Raw genomic sequence first — 19782 nt, 5'->3', positions numbered from 1 at the left:
GAATGAAAGAACTGTACACCACTTCATTCAAGTCACACCCCTCCTTCTCTCTCTCTCCAGAGCTCAGTTCACGTCGGCAAGGAGAGAGGGAGTGAAGGAGAAAAGGATGGAAGGAGAGAACGAGGGAGGGAGGGATGGAAGGAGAGAACGAGGGAGGGAAGGAGGACTGTTATCCAATCTGCCCAGTGGACGGGTTGTTATGAACACTCACAAAGATGACCATTGAGTCTCTCTGCTGCTGAGAGGTCAGGCATGGCCACACCGTACACTACTGCTGCCTCACTCACTGCGCGTGCTCGTGTGTGTGTGTGTGTGTGTGTGTGTGTGTGTGTGTGTGTGTGTGCACCCTCCAGCTGGTATGAAGAGGTCATTAGGCTGCACTGAGTGAAACCTGGCCACCCATGAGAATGCTAAAACAGAGAGCGGTGTGTGTGTGTGTGTGTGTGTGTGTGTGTGTGTGTGTGTGTGTGTGTAAGGGCTACACGAGAGACGTGCTGCGCCACAGTGAGTGTGTGATGAGTGACGCCTGAAGGCTGGTCTCTGGGACTAGCGCAGCCTTATCTGCTGCTCCCTAAGAAGCATAGCTCAGCTCTCACGTACGCTGCTGTGTGTGTGTGTGTGTCCTGTGTGACTGTGGGGCTTGTGGGCAGGACCCTTTGTTGCTCCTGCAGGTGTGTGAAGCTGCCTGGGAGAGGCAGTGTTAATGTGTGTGTTACCGTGGTGACGTGTACCAGGAAGAGTTACTGTTTTTTTAACGGTGTGTTTAAGCATGTTTGCGTTTGCGTGTGTGTGTGTGTGTGTGTATGTGTGCGTGCCTGGAACAGGACAGTAAAGACATTGAGAAGAATGTGTTCTAGGCTGGAGCTCATTTATAACTGACGGTTGGTGAGTGAGGAATTGTGTGTGTGTGTGTTCAGGCTAGGTGAGCCGTTCTCAAGCTTGATGGACACAGACATCAGTGTTCCAGTCAAGTGACTCCATTTACCCTACGGCTGCTCTCCGATTAAACCATTACAGACAGAGGGCTCCAATGACCACACACACACACACACACACACACACACAAGCACACAGCATGTAAACACACACATTCACCCGTTCAGACCCAGTAGAAGGTGTCCAGGAGAGGCTGACAAAATGGGAGTGAACAAGGAGTGTTGACCAGTCGGATCAATTGAGCCCCTGTGCTCACTTTCACTGGCCAGGAGGATGAGGAGAAATTTACATTTACATTTACATTTAGTCATTTAGCAGACGCTCTTATCCAGAGCGACTTACAGTAAGTACAGGGACATTCCCCCGAGGCAAGTAGGGTGAAGTGCCTTGCCCAAGGACACAACGTCAGTTTGCATGACCGGGAATCAAACTGGCAACCTTCGGATTACTAGCCCGATTCTCTAACCGCTCAGCCACCTGACTCCCAGAAATGACAGAGCATTAAACCCTTCCACCCCTCCCTCCCTCCCCCCCTCCCCCCCTCTCCCCCTCCCTCCTCTTCTAGGCCGTGTCTCTTGTCATTGCAGAGTGGAATCCCTCCTGCTCTGCCACTATTCACTCTCTCCCATCTTTCTCTCCCCCTCTCCGTCATCCAATAATCCAGTCTACTGATCATGACCACCCTCTCTCCCTCTCACACACACACACACACACACACACAGCTGGGGTGAGGGGCAGAAAACCGAGGGGAGGGGGGTCTTTTGTGATGGCCTCCTCTTCTCTTTCACAGTTCATGACAGAGAAAGGGAGGATTTGGCTGACTGAGTAACTTGGTCAGTCCCCTTCAAAAGAGCTGGCCTGACAACACCGCACACACTGGTGCCATCAGCCCAGAGAAGGTTCCAGAAGGTTTCAGAAAAACCTGGGCCGACAGACTGGGAGCCCAGGCCACAGTGGAAGAGAAGTACTGACTTCCTACAAGAAGCTACGATTCTAGCCTCCTCTACTCCCCCTATCCTCCCTTCTCTCCACAGGGACTGAAACCCAAATCCCTCCGCATGAGTGCAGCCGCCACTCCTCCTCCATCCCTCTCTCCCTGGCTCCTCCACTGCTCTCTAATTTCCCTCCATTTTCCCTGACCGAGGGACAAAGGGAGAGTGGCCCCCATACTGGGCTGTCATTTGCCCCCCTCTCCCTCCCTCCAAAGGCCAGGGTGGTGGGGGTCGGATGATCCATTGTCCGAGAGGGCGCCGGGAGAAAGGAGAGGGGAGGGGGCGGGGGCCTGGAAATGAAGGGATGAGGACTTGAAAGAAGAGAGCGAGAACAAAAGCCAGAGGTGAAGAAGAGAAGCAAAGAGAGAGAGAGCAGAGGAGAGAGAGAGCAGAGGAGAGAGACAGAGAGAAAGGAGAAGGGGGCTTATTAATGAAGGAAGGAGGGAGGATACACAAAGGGGTTCCCACAGGAGGGCGGCTCTGAGCTGACCCCCCCGTCCACCCGCCTCCCCGAGTCCTGTCCGACCATCTGACCACCTGACCACAGACAGACAGCACTGTGGTGTAAGTCCAGCTTTCAAACTTCCGGGCCATTCCAACCTGCTTCTGGCTCTCACACGGACACACACAGTGCTCTACTGTACCACTACACCTCACAGCACACATGTGCTCGCACGCACACTGGAATGTCCGGATCTTATCTGGGTGGAAGTCCCATCATGAGCCTTGTTCTGGGAGGTTCTCTTCCCCTCTCAGCCTGTAGCAAAGGGATCTGGCTTGACAGACTCCCATTAACGGCAACAAATAGCATGGTTCACCAACTTCCTCTAACCTCAAACAACTTCTCCCACACATTTCACGTGTCATTCAGTCCAGGTGTGGAGGCGGTCCCTGTGTGTGTGTGTGTGTGTGGCCGTCTGCCTTCCTCCTCTGCTACAGGCTATCCTGTAAAGTCATTTTGGCGAGCGTAACTAATCCTGTCATCACACGTGCACGGCCCTCTTAGTACACAGACCTGAGGGCAGTACACAGACCTGAGGGCAGTACACAGACCTGAGGGCAGGTAAACAAGAGTCACAGTAGGCCATCAGGCCCCACGGGCCCTGTAGTCATGTGGCTGTGAGAATGTCAGGAAGAGACTGCAGGAACAACAGATGAAATAAATGGGAGGGAATGAATGTGCATGCCCCAATAAGTGTGTGTGTGTGAGAGAGTGAGTGAGTGAGTGAGTGAGAGAGTTTGTGAGCGTGTGTTCCATCACCCAACCTTTCTACCCCCCCCCCCCCCCCCCTCCCACAAGGGGAGGTTTCTGCCAGGATGACTGACTCGACATGACAGGGAAGCCTAAAAACACATCAACAGCATGCGTTTATCTACCCAGCTGTTACCTATCCCCGTCACGTCGGATCAGCCCTCCCAGGTGGAGGGTGGGAGGAGAGGAAGGTTGCAAGTGAAACAGACGGCCTAGAAGTGAAGAGAAAGGATCCCTCTTGGAGGAACAAGCAGAACGGACGTTTGGCAGGTCAGGTTATTCTGCCTAAACAGCCCTCAGCCCTGCTGGCTGCACAGGGCCAGGACGAGAGCCTGGCTTCTGTAGAGCATGTTTCGCAGCATGTTTAGCATGAGCCTGTGCAACATCTTATGTACATCCCACACACATAGTAAACTAGCCGTCCTGTCTCGGTGGAGCCGCATGCGGCAGGGTGTCCTCCATCTTGCTGGCGTTAGTGTCGAGTCAGGAGAACAGAAGAGTGGAACAGGGGTCTGGGCTAAAGGGCTGCCTCCAGGGGCTATTTATCTTAAACAGAGTGTTTGTGTGTGCCTGTCATCACTGTGCTGGTGCAGCGGATGCTAGTGGGAGCCTACCGTGAGGAAAGAATTAAACAAGATGCACTCCCTCTTTCTGTCTGCCTCTCCTTCTCCCTTGCTCGCACACAGCACTCAGCTGCACGCACCTGCCCGGAGAACAACACACACACACAAACAAACCCATCACCAACCACCGCTCACACGCGAGCGCCGATCCGTGCGCCCACACGCCAGACGAGGGCCCTGGGCCCATGTCTGTGGTGGTTATCAGGGTGATTTGACTCCTAAACAAATCCCAGTCAAATGAGGAATGTGCTGTACTACTGTAGGGACCCACTGGGGAAAAAAACTGCTTTACAACAAGGCTGAACTCTCGCAAAACTGGGTAATCGTAAAATAGTGTGTGCGTGTGTGTGTGTGTGATGCTGGGGGCAACCAGCATCAATGATTACAGGTGATAAAGGGGAACCTTGCTGCATTGTGCACCCTAAAACAACACTGCTGTATGTCAGCACACTGGCCTTGCGCCCCCTGTAGTGTGCCCCCCAGCCCCCAGCCCCCAGCCCCCAGCCCCCAGCCCCCTCCCCTGGTTGAACCACACAGCTGACTACGACAAGCAGAAAGAGAGAACACTGCTCTTTACAAGCTGAGGTGGTCCTGTCTGCTGTTTCATAGTCCTCACCCAACAAGCTCTCTATATGAGCCCCTCACACAGGACAACAACTGACCCTAAGAAGAGGAAGAGAACTCTCCCCCTCTCTCACTCTCTCTCCCGCTCTCTCTCTCTCCCTCTCTCTCTCTCGTACTCTGACCCTTTCTCTCCCACTCCCGCCCTGCATGTTCCCACCAACGTGACACAAAGCCAGTCCTCCTATTGTTTACAGACAGCGGAGGACGTTTGGCTCTGTCCTGGATGGGCTGGATCCGGTCTGCTTCAGCCTGAACGCCCGCCTGCCTGCCTGCCTGACTGCACTGCGTCTGCCTGCACTCCGCCTGACTGTCCGTTTCTCTTGCCAGTAGGTCAGCTTGACTTCTACCCATCTGTGTGCTATGCAGGCATGTAAATCTCCCGTCTGTCGGATTCTCCGACCCGTCTGTCTCCCCTGCCTGCTAGCCCCTCCCCCCCCCTCCGTGCATTACTGTCTCGCTCCGCCACTGTCATCCGTATCCGTGGCGATGCCCGGCTATTGTTAAGCGCGAGTCTCTTCCTGTCCGGACGGAACACTGTCAACACGCTCCGTGATCAAACCCCTGGAAGGAGGAGCTGCTGTCTGGGCCTGGTACAGTACAGAGGCTGACAACAGGAACCTGACTGACTCCGTACAGGGCTGCCATGGACACACAGCACTGCCAGAGAGGGCTGGAGTTGAAAGGTGACAATAGCCGACCAGCTCATCACATTACTGTCATGCTTTCTCGTTCTGCCTCGCCCTGAACCTGTGTGTCTCTCGCTCACAACACTGCCCAGGGCAACCAGGGGAGGGGACGGGTGCTGCCAGCTCTGATGGGGTGTGTGTGCGGTAGATGGGTATGGCTGTCTCCCTCTTAATGTGCGTGTGTGTGTGTCCTGGTATGCGCGTGTGTGTGCGTGTATCCTGAGCAGCCAGGGACGGTATAAAGGCCCATTGTGTGTGTCCAGGTTGCGGCCCCCTCACAGGATCATGTGGCTGAGCGTCTGAAGCTCAGCCGTAGCGGCCTCAACATTCCTCTGTCAGCAGGCAACACACACACACACACACACACACAGCAACAAACATTAACACACAGCCTGACACACACAGAATGGACAGATGTGTCTACCTGTTCTCGACCGACAGGGTGAGGCAGCAGGGACACGCAGGAGCAGCTGCCTCAGCTTGCTAGCTAGCTAGCTGATATAACAGAGCTGTTTGAAGCGGGACTATTTCATCACGGCCAGAGGCAGGACTGACAGAAACAGAGCCAAGCTGAGGCCTTGCTCTTCTATAAGCCCTGGGGAAAGAGATTCTTCACCTACATTGGCAACTGGGTCATGGATATGTAAAACATCTGTACATGGCTTATGGTAGACAGATATATATCTCAGTATATGATGATTGTAGTTCAGCAGGAGAAGAGGAAGAAGCCTTTATTGATCATGCAACTGACACACACACACACACACGCACACACTAGTGCAGTGCACCACTGATGAAAATCCATCTCTTTTCCCTCACAATTCAGATAGTTTATCCACACCAGAAGGAGCAGCATCATAGGAGGCTCTGGGGTTGCAGTTCGCCCCCAAACAGCAGCTCTCCCTCGGGGGATGTCTGTTTGCTTAGACCCCAGATGGTCCCAGTGCGAGAAATCCTACTCAATGTTTTCTCTAGTAACTCGGCAAAAAAACCCCACAGCATGTCGCTATAAAACGACGCAATTCGCCGGCTACATTTCCCTGCAGTACACGCTGCATGTTGTAGATGAACGCTGACACTGCAGAACCCTGCACGGACGGGAAGGACACGCGTCAGGGATGCAGGTCCACTCTGATGAAGGCTCGAATAGGGCTTTTTGTTTTCCGTTCTCCCACACGGTTTCCCCGTGACGAGTCAGCGGAATGGCAACTGAGATCTGTCGACCGCGCGCCGAAGAGCATCGACACGCGGTCATTTGCTCTAGCCCACATTCTGCAGCGTATGCCAGCAGCTTTGCTGTGCCTGTGATGCCCGAGACAAACCTCTCGACAAGCACGTCGACACACTAAACCCCCTCTGGGCCCAGAGGATAAAACGTCAAGACGCATCTAAATAAAACATCCCTGTGCCCGGTTAAACAGAATGGAATCCCTGCTATGTGTTAACGTAATGTCACCTCCATGTGGTGTAGATATCGCCGAGCATGCCTGCAGCTCATGGAAATATCCCATCCTGCACCAGTGGACACAGGCAGGGTAGTGTGTGTTCTGGATGAACACTAATGCACAGTCAAGGAGACTGAAGTTAAAGTTTCAGTTAAAACTTCAAAAGCTGAAAGTAAGTCATTAGTTCCCCAGTGGCGCCCTCTCTCCTCGACTCCTCCTCAAAAGGAGGTGGTATGATTCTCTCCTCTTCTTGTCCAATCACAGTTAAGAAGGAGAGGCAAGGATTGGAGGACACAAGGAAAGCCGTTAGAGCCTTCCACTAGAGGCATGGTCAATACTAGTAGCCTGCAACTGCATAACAACCTTGCCTGCCTGCATGCATGCCTGGCTGCCAGTGACACAGACAAGCTCTCCATGGTGAAGGCTACTGTGTTGCCAATGGATACCCTGGGTAAATACACCGCCACCCCCCAGATGACAGGAGCACCCTCGTCTCCGGAGCAAGATCACCCTGGAGACCACAGAGTGTTCTAGAACGCTGTCCGGGGCAACGAGAACACGTCATGATGAGATTGCTGAATGAGTAGAGAGGCTGGCTGGCAATTCAACACTCCCACCTGGAGATTAAGGTAAAGACATCTAGAAATCTAGACTTTGTTTCTGTTGTAATCCCTCAGAATCACAAGTACTGACTCCATGTCGATCTCCTGTTTGGGGTGAGGCCTAAGCAAGCTTCAAATTCAGCTGCCAACGACAAACACTAGAGAGGGGGAGGAGGAGGAGTGGAAGTCAACACGATGCTGATCTGCTCTGTGTTGTGAAGACAGGCCTAATTACAGCGTTGACTCCTTATACCACTCCTACACACCTCCAGAGAGGATCACTGTCAGGGTGGAGCAAAACACACCAGCTCTATCCCCCGCCCCCCCCCGCCCCGCCCTCACAGTCCCATCCTTCTACCGCTGTCTGCTGTCGGGCGCAGGACTATCCCGGCTCACCTTCTTCAAACACTGTTTCCCTTCTGGTTTAAAGACTCAAAATGCCTCATCACCGCCTGATACCTGGTTGTATTTGTGCCATGAAGAATCAGGTCGTAAATACTGTGTTAAATATTAACTGACTGACTGCTTCAACTGTAGGTCTCATTTTCTGGGTCTTTTTACATGGTGTTAAGCAGACCAGGCGGGGACCGCAGCAAAGTGAATTAGCTCACCTTCATAAACATTGACGGTTGCGTGTGAGGTGACTCTCCTGTTTGTCCTGAGCCCCAGCGTGACCTTAGCATCTGAGACCCGACATGGCTGAAATCAGTTGACATAACTTTCAGCCGTACCTACACACAAATACACTCTCGCAGGTAAACTGACTTTGTTGTGGCTGCCAGGGCCACTTAGCTCAGTGTCAGGGCCCTTCAGGAAAGACCCTGGCCAGGGGGATGAAGAGCGAGATGTGCTTTAATCCTTCAGATGCTGCCCTGCTGTGTCCACAGCAGCACCAATCTAAAACCAGAGACAAAAGGAAGGCCAACAGCAGGCTGAGGTGACTTCCCTTTGCAGGTTGTGTAGGCCAGGATTGCTATTATTTAGAGTGAGTAATGAGACCAGGGCGTCTCTCACTAAAACCATGTCATTATCAGACAGTCAACACGCGCGGCTCTTTGAACTCGTCGTTCTAAACGCCTCCTCCATTCTCCCTGCTTGGCTCCTCACCAGACCTCCGTTTGGGCGACAGCCCCTGGAGTACAGACGCTGGCTTAATTAAAATGGAAGCTGAATTAGAGCACCTTCACATTGACACAGGGTAGACTCAAGTCAAGTTTGATTAGGAAGGAAAAGGTTCCTCGGACGGAAAAAATATAACTGTGCACCGTCTGTGTGCCATATAAATGCAATGTTTGACTACCTGTGGTTTATTGCAGTGTATATAGGCGTGTGTGTGTGGGTGTGTGTGTGTGTGTGTGCGCACGCGTGTGTGGTCTTCCTATACAGTATTGTACATGGGTCCAAATGTGTGGCTTCCAGCATGAAGGGCAGATTCCAGTCATGCCTGTATTTCCTCCGGCGTCACGTGCTACAGTACTGGCTGCGTTAATTACACACACACACTGTATACACACACACTCCCCCTCAAAGACAAGGCCACACAGTGTAGCAATCATAAGCCAGGTACAAAGTACAAACTCTCCTTCACAGCCAGGGGGAAACGAGTGGTTTATTGACCGGGCTGAACCGAGCTAGCCCACAGTGTCGACTGCTCACTGGGGAACAGAGGCTGAGACAATCACCCTAAAGTGTAGCTTTGTCCTTCCAACGCAACACATGCTTTTTAAAGCACAGGCTAAAATAAACTGACCTTTGGCTCAAACAATGCCCATCAACACTAGCCCCTGAGCCTGCTATGAGTTATGCGGGCCGTGTTGCGGAAGTTCATCTTTCTACAAGGAGGTCCCAGTGGGACGGGGGGACAGGAAAGGGTTAAGCCTGTTTTGAGCCACTCTGGGAGGAGAAGTGAGCAGACAGTCAGGGCGTTCTTGCTACGCCAGCGATGAAAAGATGTGTTTGGAGGAGAGAGAGAGACAGACCCGCTGGTATGGCTCAAAGGACGCCTTTGTCATCGAGTGCCCAAGCCAGCAAGTGGAACGCGCACACGCACGCACGCACGCACGCACACACACACAGTATGAGTTGCAGGCAATGAAAGGACAAGGGCACAGCTACATCCCCATTATGGTCTCAATAGTCAACACTTGCTATGCATTTTTGGCACAAACACGCGTGTGTGGGTGTGTGTACTCTACTGGTCAATAGCTTCAACGTGCTGGAGGGACCCGCAGACCCATTTCACTCCATTCAGATTCAGTCTGTAGGACTTAGGAACTACACCCTGGTACAGAAGCTCTGCTTCAGCCCAAGTTTCAGGGAGCTGAGTCTCCTCTAGATAAAGGAACCAAGAAACTAACGGGGAAGCTAACCCATGTCTAGGTTGACTCATTCTAAAACTGGGCTGTGGCTTCTTTGGCCAACAACACAGCAGGAACTGAGAACAGAGGTGTTCTGGAACGGTCTATGAGACAACCTGGACAGTTGAGAGTCCACACGGCATGCAGTCAGAACATGACGTGAGACGATAAGAGGAGACGTTAACAGGGTTGTGAACTAGGGCCATCAACAGCATCAACCATGCGATGACTGCAGAGCTATCTGCATGCTAAACAAGGCTGTAGCCGCTGTCACAATGTTGAACTTCCTTTATCTGGGCTGTGGCCTCCAGGCTCCTCGACAGGCCAGGCCTTCTGGGATTCCAGGGAAACAATAGGCCTGGGCTCTGGTCTCTTATCAGCACGAGCGTGTGAGAGTAAGACGAAGCAAAACAAATGGAAGACTTCTACACGAGAAACATACAATATACCACATATGCTATTGCTAGAGGGTAGGAGGGGGGTAAGAGCTGATTGGTTTGTCCTGAGCCCAGGATGTGCAGGGTCCAGGGCAGTGGTCCTGGTCAGTGCTGTGGGCTGGACGCAGACTGACTTGCGGCAGCGCCTCCTCCGAAAACAAAAACAGCACATTCCACGGCTCACTCGATTATTCCCACTTCCTGCCAGCGGAGCTGCTCCCAACAAAAAGGAATTGACAAGAAAAGAAAAAACACAGATGTCAACAAATCAGCACGATGGGGCACAGACGTCAGACCCGTCTGGACTGTGGGCCTCCCCGCGCAGCTCCTCCACAGGGCCCAAAACCAGACCTCTTATGTCTGGGTACTTTCTGTGGGCCTGCCAGCGCGGCTCCACCACACGGACCAAACCCAGGCCCCTCCCACTATCTGCCTGTCTTATTGAACTGACTAAGTTCTTCATGGAAAACAACTCACTCTGCGATCCCCACGGCGCAGCTCCGCCACGGGGACCAGCCCATACAAAGAGGGGTCATTCTCAACTGGGTTCATTGTCTGCTTACAGACACTGTAAAGAGAACCAGGACGTCTTTGTTCTGCGGGCTGCACGCAAGGATCACCAGCCTGGCTGATAATGATGAACTGGTGATGATGAGAGCTGCCTAGTCTGACAGCAAGAATGGACCACTGCCTTGCTCCCCATGTGGGCCTGTTTAAAAATAAATAATTATCAGGCATCTCAGCATGCTGATCTTAGAAAAGCTGCAGAACATATCTAAAGCGGAGTCCGCTCTGACACTGGCTGGGTTTATCACTGCAGTACGAATCATTCTTAAACACTGGAAAAGCCAGGTAAGGCCTAGTTTTGAGACTGGCTGAAGTTAATGACAGCCTCATTTGAAGAACTTATTGCAAGACTGAATGATGGTAGGGGTAGATTCTACCAAGTCTGGTCTCATTTCCTGCATTTTATTCAATTTGAACTGACTATTGCCCCATAATTACTTTTATTATCAAGCCTAATTCGATCTTAGCCAACACCCCCCCATCCTATTTTTCCTATTTGACTTATTATTTATGTGTATGTGTTTTAATTGTGACTTTTTGTAGTTGTTTTTCTATCTTTCTTGCCCAGATTGTTGTATAATGCGTGTTTGGTGCTGTTACATGTTGTTAATTGTGGTGTGTTTCACATGGAAAAACAATAAAAACTTTGATTATAAAAAATAACTAAAAGAAAGTAAAGCTGCAGAACCAAGAGGCCGGGACGTCATCTTGGATCAGCTGCTTATGAGCAGGTCCGGGCCCTGGTTGAGCATTTGGACTACATGTTTCTGTAGTTCTAGATTGACAGCTCCGTTTGCTGACAGCTGTGGAGGCTGTGGGCCTCCCAGAGGGAGGGCAGTGGGGGATGGTTCAAACGTGGAATGGATCACCGCAACACAACAGGACTGAGGAGGATGGAGACAGAGCTGTGATTACGACGTGAGGGACAGAGACTGATGGAGGTATCCTTGAATCCCTGGCAAACAAGCAGGACTGCTGAGCACACACAGATCCCTGGAGGAGAGGAGGTGTTGGGTTACAGAGTACCTCACCAGAGACCCTGCGCCAGCATGTGCAGCGTGTAGATAAAGGTTTGGGGGGCGGGGGGGCGGGAAGGTGTGTTTGTGGTCAATGCTGGCAACATCCTGGTCGATCGACCATCGACCAACAGCCTGGACGGTGGTGCGGCCTTAAAATAGGCCGGTCACGGGGCCATCGAGATCAAAGACCGTGGCAACGTTCCTCCCCAAAGAAATGTCACCTGGCCTCCCTGTGCTGCCTTCTGTACTAGAGTCCGACTGAGGCCTGCCCTTCACACACCAGGAACAACCAAGCAACCAAGCAGAGAGAGAAAGTGAAGGACATCGAGCAAAAGGAAGTAAAAGAGGGCATGGGAGTGAAATACAGAGAGAAAGTAGATTGCAGGGAGAAGTAAGCCGTCATGACAGAACTACAGGGCCTGGGATTTCTCCTCCATACCCCCCAGACACGCGGTGTACTTTAGACTTGAGGCTGAGCCCATGTCTGTCCCATGTAGGACACAGATGCGGCTTCGCTGCTGTCACCAGCAGCTGCCGACGCCACTGCCATCAATTATTCACCGTTTGCCCCAGTTCATTGTTTACCTTTGAGGCTGGCGAATCAGGGCGGGGGCGTGGCTAGGGCACAGGAGCCACAGGATAGCACACACAACCTGTCTGTGGTTGACAAACTCTGTGCCAGTATGGGCTACAGTACGAGATGTGAGAAGCCGTAGACGTGACTCTCTGGTTCTCATAGTGTGTGTGAGCGTGAGCGTGAGAGAGACACACAGTAATGTGTGAAAGTGGAGTGGAAATGTCAGGATGGTCAGTAAGTGACAAAGACAGAGAGAGAGACAGTGTGTGCGTGCGAATGAGAAAGTAAAAGAGTGCAGGTGCGGCTAAGTCTCGGTGTCTAAGCACGACTGTACTGATCCATCCGTATTAGACCATCTCCCCAGAGTTAGGCCTGTTTGGTTCCGTGACACCCTCTGGGCCTCTCCCACCTGACTCCCCCCCCCTCCTCCCCCCCATCAGACGAGCCCCGTTGGGGCTGTGGGCTGGATCAGCGCCTCTGGGGACAAGGGATCAGTTCTGCTGTGGTACACTCTGCTCTGCTCACAGGCACCCAGGATCACTTCCTACACCACAGGGAGTATGTGTGTGAGTTTGTGTGGGAGACCCCTGTTAATCCACCTCCGGAATACCCCCCCCCCCCCCCCGCTCCACTCTCGTGGGGGAAGGGGAGGGCAGGATGTGAGAGCAGCTGGTCATCAGCTCAGACAAAGGAACCTGCCGAATGTGCTCCTCATGCATTAAAAAGGACCTCAATCTCGCACGCTCTTTCCTCCTGTCTCTGTGCTTCTGCCTGCTGTTCCCCTGGCTCTGGGATTCACCAGAACCTCAATGTGCACATACACCCACTCTGAAGAAGCCTCTTTCTTCATTGTGGGTCTGTGTTGGATTTTAGGTGGACACCATGAACTCTTAACACTTCCTTTGCTTCAGTGGCGTCCAAACAACATCAACCCAGTCGGTGCTACAGGACAAGAGCCCAGAGAGAGAGAGAGAGAGTAAAAGTGAGAGGCTGAGAGACAGAGAGAGTGAGAGACAGAGAGAGAGCTGGAGAATATGAGGAGAACGGATGTGGTTTTACTGCAGAGGGGCCGGTGTGGTGGCAGGTGTGATTTATCACCAGTCCTGCCCTAGTTCAGCTGGCCGCTGGCTGGGGAGTAGGGGACCAGCTCTCCTCTCCATCTTTTCTCTCTTCTCCCCCCGTTGTCCTACTCATTCCCTTCTCCCCATCCCATCCCTCTCTCTCTCTCTCTCTGGTTCTCCACTCCTCCTCTAAAGGTTGTCTGGCTGCAGAGTGGAGGAGGTACGTGATGTACCTCTATAGCACTTAGGAAGAAAAAAAAGAAAGGGGTAAAAAGTACTGTCCTAGATTACTGTACAGAACTACTTGGAGAAACCAGTTTATCACAACTTTTATATTGCAGAGTAGGTGATACCCCCCAAGGTCACAGACACGAGGTGCCTGAAATATTAACAGGACTTGTTTTACACCTCCAGTAAGTGGGGCAGGGATTTTTAAGGGAGAAGTAACCAGGAAAGAAAGACAAAATCTCCCCGAGTTCAAAATGATCCTGCTGAACTGAACTGTGAATGAGCTGAGCTGAGCTGTGTCCTGACTCATTAAACAAATGACTCAATCCACCACAGGCGGAAACAATGGGACAGTTACAGTTGTTGTGATGAACCACAATGGCAGAGTGAAGCAGACGCTGCAGTTAAATTCGATTCCAGTTGAACTGCAGTTTGACCCGGGGCAGGATACATGCTGCCGAGACTCTGAGAAAGAAAGCACTCAGATCTCATCGGTCCACTTGTGCTCAAACCGAGACCTGGCATAAGAGGGCAGGTCCCAGAGGGCAGGTCCCAGAGGACACGTCCCAGAGGACACGTCCCAGAGGGCACGTCCCAGAGGGCACGTCCCAGAGGGCACGTCCCAGAGGGCACGTCCCAGAGGGCACGTCCCAGAGGGCACGTCCCAGAGGGCACGTCCCAGAGGGCACGTCCCAGAGGGCACGTCCCAGAGGGCACGTCCCAGAGGACACGTCCCAGAGGACACGTCCCAGAGGACACTCAGAAGCACTGGGCTGTAGGATGGAGGGCCTGGAGGGAGGGGGTTAGGCTACGTTTTCACGGACGGGTGAAACCCTAATCTGCCCCCAGGCAAAAAACACTGAGGGGGGTCACTGGGAACTGAAGCAGAGTGCAGAAGACAACAGCCTACAGTTCAGTAGTATATAGGCCTAGTGCTATAATATTTCACAGCACAGAATTAAAGAATTAATTAAAAAGGTATTAAACGCTAAAACTCCAATGTTCTATTTCAACCTTCTACCAACCTTGCCCTGTCAGCCAGGTGACACGATGACATCATAAGCTAGCATGTGTCCGGGACACCTTTGGTGACCTTACAGATTAGCCTGACATGTGACATGCCACATGGAGCTCCCCATATGGCTACCATTGGTTGGAAACATGGGAGGAGTTTGGAGGGAGGGACCTGGACTGTTCTCCCTCTACCAGTGGTTGGAGACCGGAGGGGAAAGGTTTAGATGGAATACAGAGATGTGTATTGTAGAAATACCTGGCCCAGCCAGTTCTTAGAAATAACAGAAGTAAGAAGAACGTCAAACCTGTTCTGCCAACAATACACATCCATGGGACACACCTACCAACTAGCTTTTTATCACTCTCTGTTAACAAGAGGCAGGCCACAGATGTCCAAGCAGAAGTTATGCAGAGAAGCTAGGGCGATCAAACAGTGATGCCGGTAAATAAGTCGATTTAGGATGTTTTCTGTCCCTGGCGTCTTAAAACGGGCTGGATTGACGCCTGTTTTAGCTGCATGTTGTGGGAGTGTGTGGGGATCTGCCTGGGGCTGCACAGAACCCAGCGAGGTAGCGAGACAAAGAACTGTGACATTGGATATGATGTCCTGGGACAGGGTGAATGGGCTACTTTGTAAGCTGTCATGAGACTTTTTAAGGACTGCTAAAAGATACTTCCCTTCGTCCTCGAGCAAATCCTTCAAAACGAGGTTTGGGGGGGGGGGGGGGGGGGGGGACTTGGCCTCCGCCTCCCTCCCACCCAAGTTAAGTCACTTAAACAAGCCTTGGACCACGGTAGACCAGTCTAGCAGAGCACTTCTCAAACTTGTAAGGGACAGGGACAAGGCAAGGCCCCTGTTCTTATGGGGAACCACTTTGTTGGGTAACTAGAAGAGTGCCAGCCCATTTCTCCTCAGTCACATATTCTCTCTCTCTCTCTCTCTCTCTCTCTCTCTAGTGAAGACATGAGCACACTGTCCAAACAGAAAGCTTCACAGCAGCAATCTGCAGAAGCAGGCGGTAATCATTGACAGAGCATCAGAACTGAGAGTAGATAGTTCCTATTGAACACCAGGACATCCCCTGCCAACTCAGTGCTGCTGTCTGCCATTCCCCTGCCTCTGGGATTCACCGTTTCCAACATGCACTTACACCCACTCTGAAGAAGCCCCTTTGTACATTATGGGTTAGTGTTAAATTTCGGAAGAGCACTGTGAACCTGACTGCAAGTCCGCTGGTCCTAGTTCAGTATTAAAAGATGATAACAAGAACATACACTATAACACAACAGCACCAGAGATAAGAGGGGAGGCGCAGTAGCAGTAAACTCTGTGTTCAGAGATCCTCTGTGTTTTTGGTCCTGGTGTGATTACCAGAGTCTGGTATTTGTGAAACCCACAGAGGAACTCTACTTAGCCGCAGCAACACAAAAGACACATTAAGGAGTAGCGGGGATTAGGAGTTGCATAATGCCAAAACAGAACTCAGGCTACACAGGCAAAAGGGGGAATTCCTGCTCTGCAACTAGCTCTCTCCTTTATTTCTCCATCTATCTCCCTCTCCCACCCTTTCCATCCACCCCTCTCCATCGTGGCTGTGTGGTACTCAGAATGAGTTGGTCCACTGTAGTAAAAAATAGGTCTAAACATTAGGCCTTCACCATCTCTGTCAGAGTCAGCGTTTGCACAATTTGTCCAAAACATATACTTTGCTTCTTCACAATATTATATAATGTTCAGTATTATTTCTTCTAAAAAGGAAATATTATTACCGCCAGAAACTAACTGGAACAATGCCAAGAGATGGAGAGCTCTAAGACAGCCCACTCATGTTCTTTCATTTCTTTAACCACACTGAGGCTAATAGGAAGAATAAAAAGTCCTTTACTACAACATATAATCTCTGTTTGCCAGGTGGAGGCCAGAGACACACACGGAACTTAAGACCTGTGAATCACCATCTGTTCACACTGTTAAACCCCACTCACCCCCCCAAAACCAGAACCACCCCCATTCTTCCACAACTCCCAACCCCCAACATGGCACTAATTGACCAGCACACACTTACTTAACCGTTTATGACTAGATTATACAGTGCAAGAAGATCTGCATGTTTTAACCGCATTAGAGGGGCTGCTATGGTAACGTACCGACAGACTTTGCAACCTTGCAAATTGACATAAAAAGCAGAGAGCTGGAGGACTGACGGAAGCCATCAGGGTCCACATTGCCCAGTAGAGCCCTGGCTGAAGCCCGCTGACCAGCCCTCTCTGTGGGGACGCTTCTGTGGAAGTGGGATGGCAGTGAGACGATTATTCTAAATGACATCTGCCAGCCACACATGGTGATCTCACACCCACGATGTCTCAGTACAGCAACCCCAAAAGGCTGTTTTACGACACCTCAGACACAGACAGTCAATAAAAGATGATTGAATTCATGTGGATAATAAAATGAAATGCGTAAAAAATAAAGAAAGGGACTTGGAAACCACCTGAAAGAAACGAGCTTACTAAGCTTCAAATCATAGTATTGCCTTCGTAGAAATTCTGAGATTGCGACCCTAAAATCATCCAATCATCATCCAACCACAACAAGGGCCCTGTCAGAGCAGTGGCTCTTTATCCAGGAAAACTTTACACCCACGTATTAACTACCGCGAAAGAGTCACATTTCAGTCTACTACATCCACTCTTCCTAAACCTGGTTCTGCCAGAGTGCTCCCTCCAGGCGCTCCCTCTCTGAAGCCCTCCCGGATCTGCGGGCCGAAGGGGCACCGTATGCTCCATGTCTGCACGCAACACGGACAGAGACATGCTCCTGGCCTGCTCTGTCGCTCCACATTTGTGTCTGTTGTCCAAAGCCAGTGCCACATGGAGGGGCTGTCAGCACTGGTTAGAGTTAGTCAGAGGAGGGGTGTCACAGTGTCCAAGGCAGCCAGCCTCGTGCCAGCCAACAGCCCACACCAGTACTCCCTGTGTGTGTCGTGAGAAACACACAACTAGCTTGAAGGTAGATGAAATATTTAAAATGTCTTGTCTTTGTGCTTTTGTGTGTAGTAGCCATGCTGAGAGGTCCCCATCCCCCTACTCTGTCTGTCTCTGCCCCTTCAGTGAACATGGGGGCCAGAGCCAAGTCCACTTAGCTTAGTCATAGACAAGACTGTCTCGTGGCCAAGTCAGCACAAACGGCAAACGCTCTCACACACACTCACAGTTCAGGGTTGAGAATGGGTACTACCAGTAAGAATGCTAAAGAAGACTGTCTCTGCTGTTTCGAGAACAACTGTATTCTGTCTGTTTGCATACAGATATGCTGTGTGCTTTTGCTGGCACGTATTCTGCATCAGCACTCACATCACGGGTTTGTGATTCCCAGAAATGCAAAAGGACAAGGTGTGTGTGTTTTACAGTTGGTTACATATGATGAAACTTAGTTACAGCCAAAATTAACTACAGGGGTAAGTAGAATATTTCAAATGACAAAAGCCTGGGTGTGATGGTAGGAAGACTCATTCCACACATGCCTCCCTCCGCTATTCGAAATCCCACCGGCCCATGCCTTACTGCGGGCAACAAACTGCGTGCCAGCTCCTTTCGTCGGCACATTGGCCATCATGCAGCACGCCCACTCCACTATGCAGCAGCAGCTATCGCCGGAGTATGTCCACTTAGTTATCATTCATCCATCACACACGCCCACTCGCCTCTCCTGTGGTGTGCAATAATTAACATACATCTCGGCGGATACAGGTCATCAATGCTGCATCTATTAGAGTCACTGATCTACGTCTCTTGTCGTTGGTTAGTAGTTTAATATCAATAAATGGTTGAATAGTATATGGTGCACGTCACTTCTTCGTAGGCCCATGCATTCATTGCATCAATGCTGTGCTAAAGAGAAATTCTCGCTCCAGGAACCCATTTTCATAAGCGTTATTGAAACCACTGGTTGCTCACCTTGGGTAGGTCTTTAAGTTGATTGGCGTCGAGTAGAAGCTCTTCCAGGCTGCGGCTGTAGCGGAATATCTCGTCGGGGACAGCCTTCAAGCTGCAATGTCGCTTGTCCACCGATTCGACGTGGCGGTTGCACCGCCACAACGGGATACACTTCAGCATGACCGGCCGCCGTGGGGTTTTGGTTGCCGGTGCTACTCAACACTCCACATCGGAGAGAGAAACGGGGAAGTGTTGTCGAGGGTGAGGGAAATTGAAAAACTTCCGACTGACACTAAAGTGGGTGCGGTGCTGTTATAATCCAGTTAAAACAAGGGTCACAAAATGTATCCGTATCCAATTAAATTCCAATTCCAGTTATATTCGTGGGTGTCCAGCCAGATTATTAAACCCTTCGTTTTACAAAAGATCGAAACTAAAATGTTAGCTACCCACCTCGCTTAACTGAAGTGTTAAGTGAAAATGTGGACAAAGTTAACATAGCATTAATTTAAAAACACGTGCATTAAAACTGGCTACAGTCGTTTTCATTTCAATAGCTAAATGGGATCAGATGATAAAACAAGGTTAGCTTTACTTAACACGGGAAAGCTGGCCTGCTAGCTGCAATTATAGCTAGCTGATACACTCCACAGCAAACGAAAGGGTTCACAGTGTCCGTGACAAATGTTTGTTCTGCCTCTTAGGCTAGATGGCCAATACTCTTCTCAGCAAAAGACACTTGCTACCAAGCTACCAAAAATTGTCTGTGTAGCTAGTTAGCTAATGTAGCTCGCGGGCAACACACAACGACTCAAAGGCGGTCTCCTGTCCTGACCTCAGTCCAGTAGCGTCTGTGTGGGTAAACTTGTCCTCGCCGGCAGTTAAGTGTGGCGGTTGAATATTGCCACTTCTTTGTCGCACAATCGACTGGCAAGCTACCAACAAGTGAAACGTCGTGTAGAAATAAAACAGTAGAGGCGGCACCAGCAACAGGATTGCTTTCCCTCTTCTTGCACCAGGCCGGTGAGGGGTGTGGGGCAGGGCTAGAGCGAGACGATGGTAGCTAGCTGCCACCGCTTTGTGGCTTAGCTACTGGATAGCTAGACAGTCTGAAGCTAATCGATGAGGTGCTACGCAGAAGTCCAAGGCAGTAGCGACAATCAGTCAGGACGGCAACCTCAAATGTCGCATTGAACGAGTCTGAATTTATTACGTAATTACCAAGTTTACTGAATACTTTCCAGATAATAAAGTCACAGATAGCTAAGTTGCTAGCTAGCCAAACAGTGAGTAGTGTGGTAAGAATGTGATGTGATTGAGGTAGAGGATAACCACGACAGACTAGCTCCGCCCTGCGGCTCCTCCTTATTGTTGTTGTGAATGGGTATGTTCGTTTTACATTCCAGCTGAACTATTTAAGACGAGG

General features: G+C 50.9%; 1 protein-coding gene across 15 annotated transcripts in view; it reads right to left on the bottom strand.

Moving 5' to 3' along the window:
* Window positions 1–19688, bottom strand: part of scrib (scribble planar cell polarity protein) — a 59410-nt gene extending 39722 nt beyond the window's left edge. For 6 of the 15 annotated variants that reach the window (XM_062479105.1, XM_062479110.1, XM_062479108.1 and 3 more), the window contains exon 1: window positions 18378–19686. In XM_062479105.1, coding sequence (XP_062335089.1) covers window positions 18378–18536 — 159 coding nt within the window. In that variant the 5' untranslated portion in view covers window positions 18537–19686. Of the gene's footprint in view, window positions 1–18377 lie in introns of all 15 variants that reach the window. The other 9 variants (XM_062479109.1, XM_062479114.1, XM_062479106.1 and 6 more) reach the window with 5 other exon arrangements.
* Between the last annotated feature and the right edge of the window lie 94 nt (window positions 19689–19782).

This window comes from Osmerus eperlanus, chromosome 15 (assembly GCF_963692335.1).
Source record: "Osmerus eperlanus chromosome 15, fOsmEpe2.1, whole genome shotgun sequence".
Lineage (NCBI taxonomy): Eukaryota > Metazoa > Chordata > Actinopteri > Osmeriformes > Osmeridae > Osmerus > Osmerus eperlanus.
The sequence above is the reverse complement of the archived record's forward strand: the minus strand, read 5'-3'. Positions and strand labels throughout refer to the sequence as shown.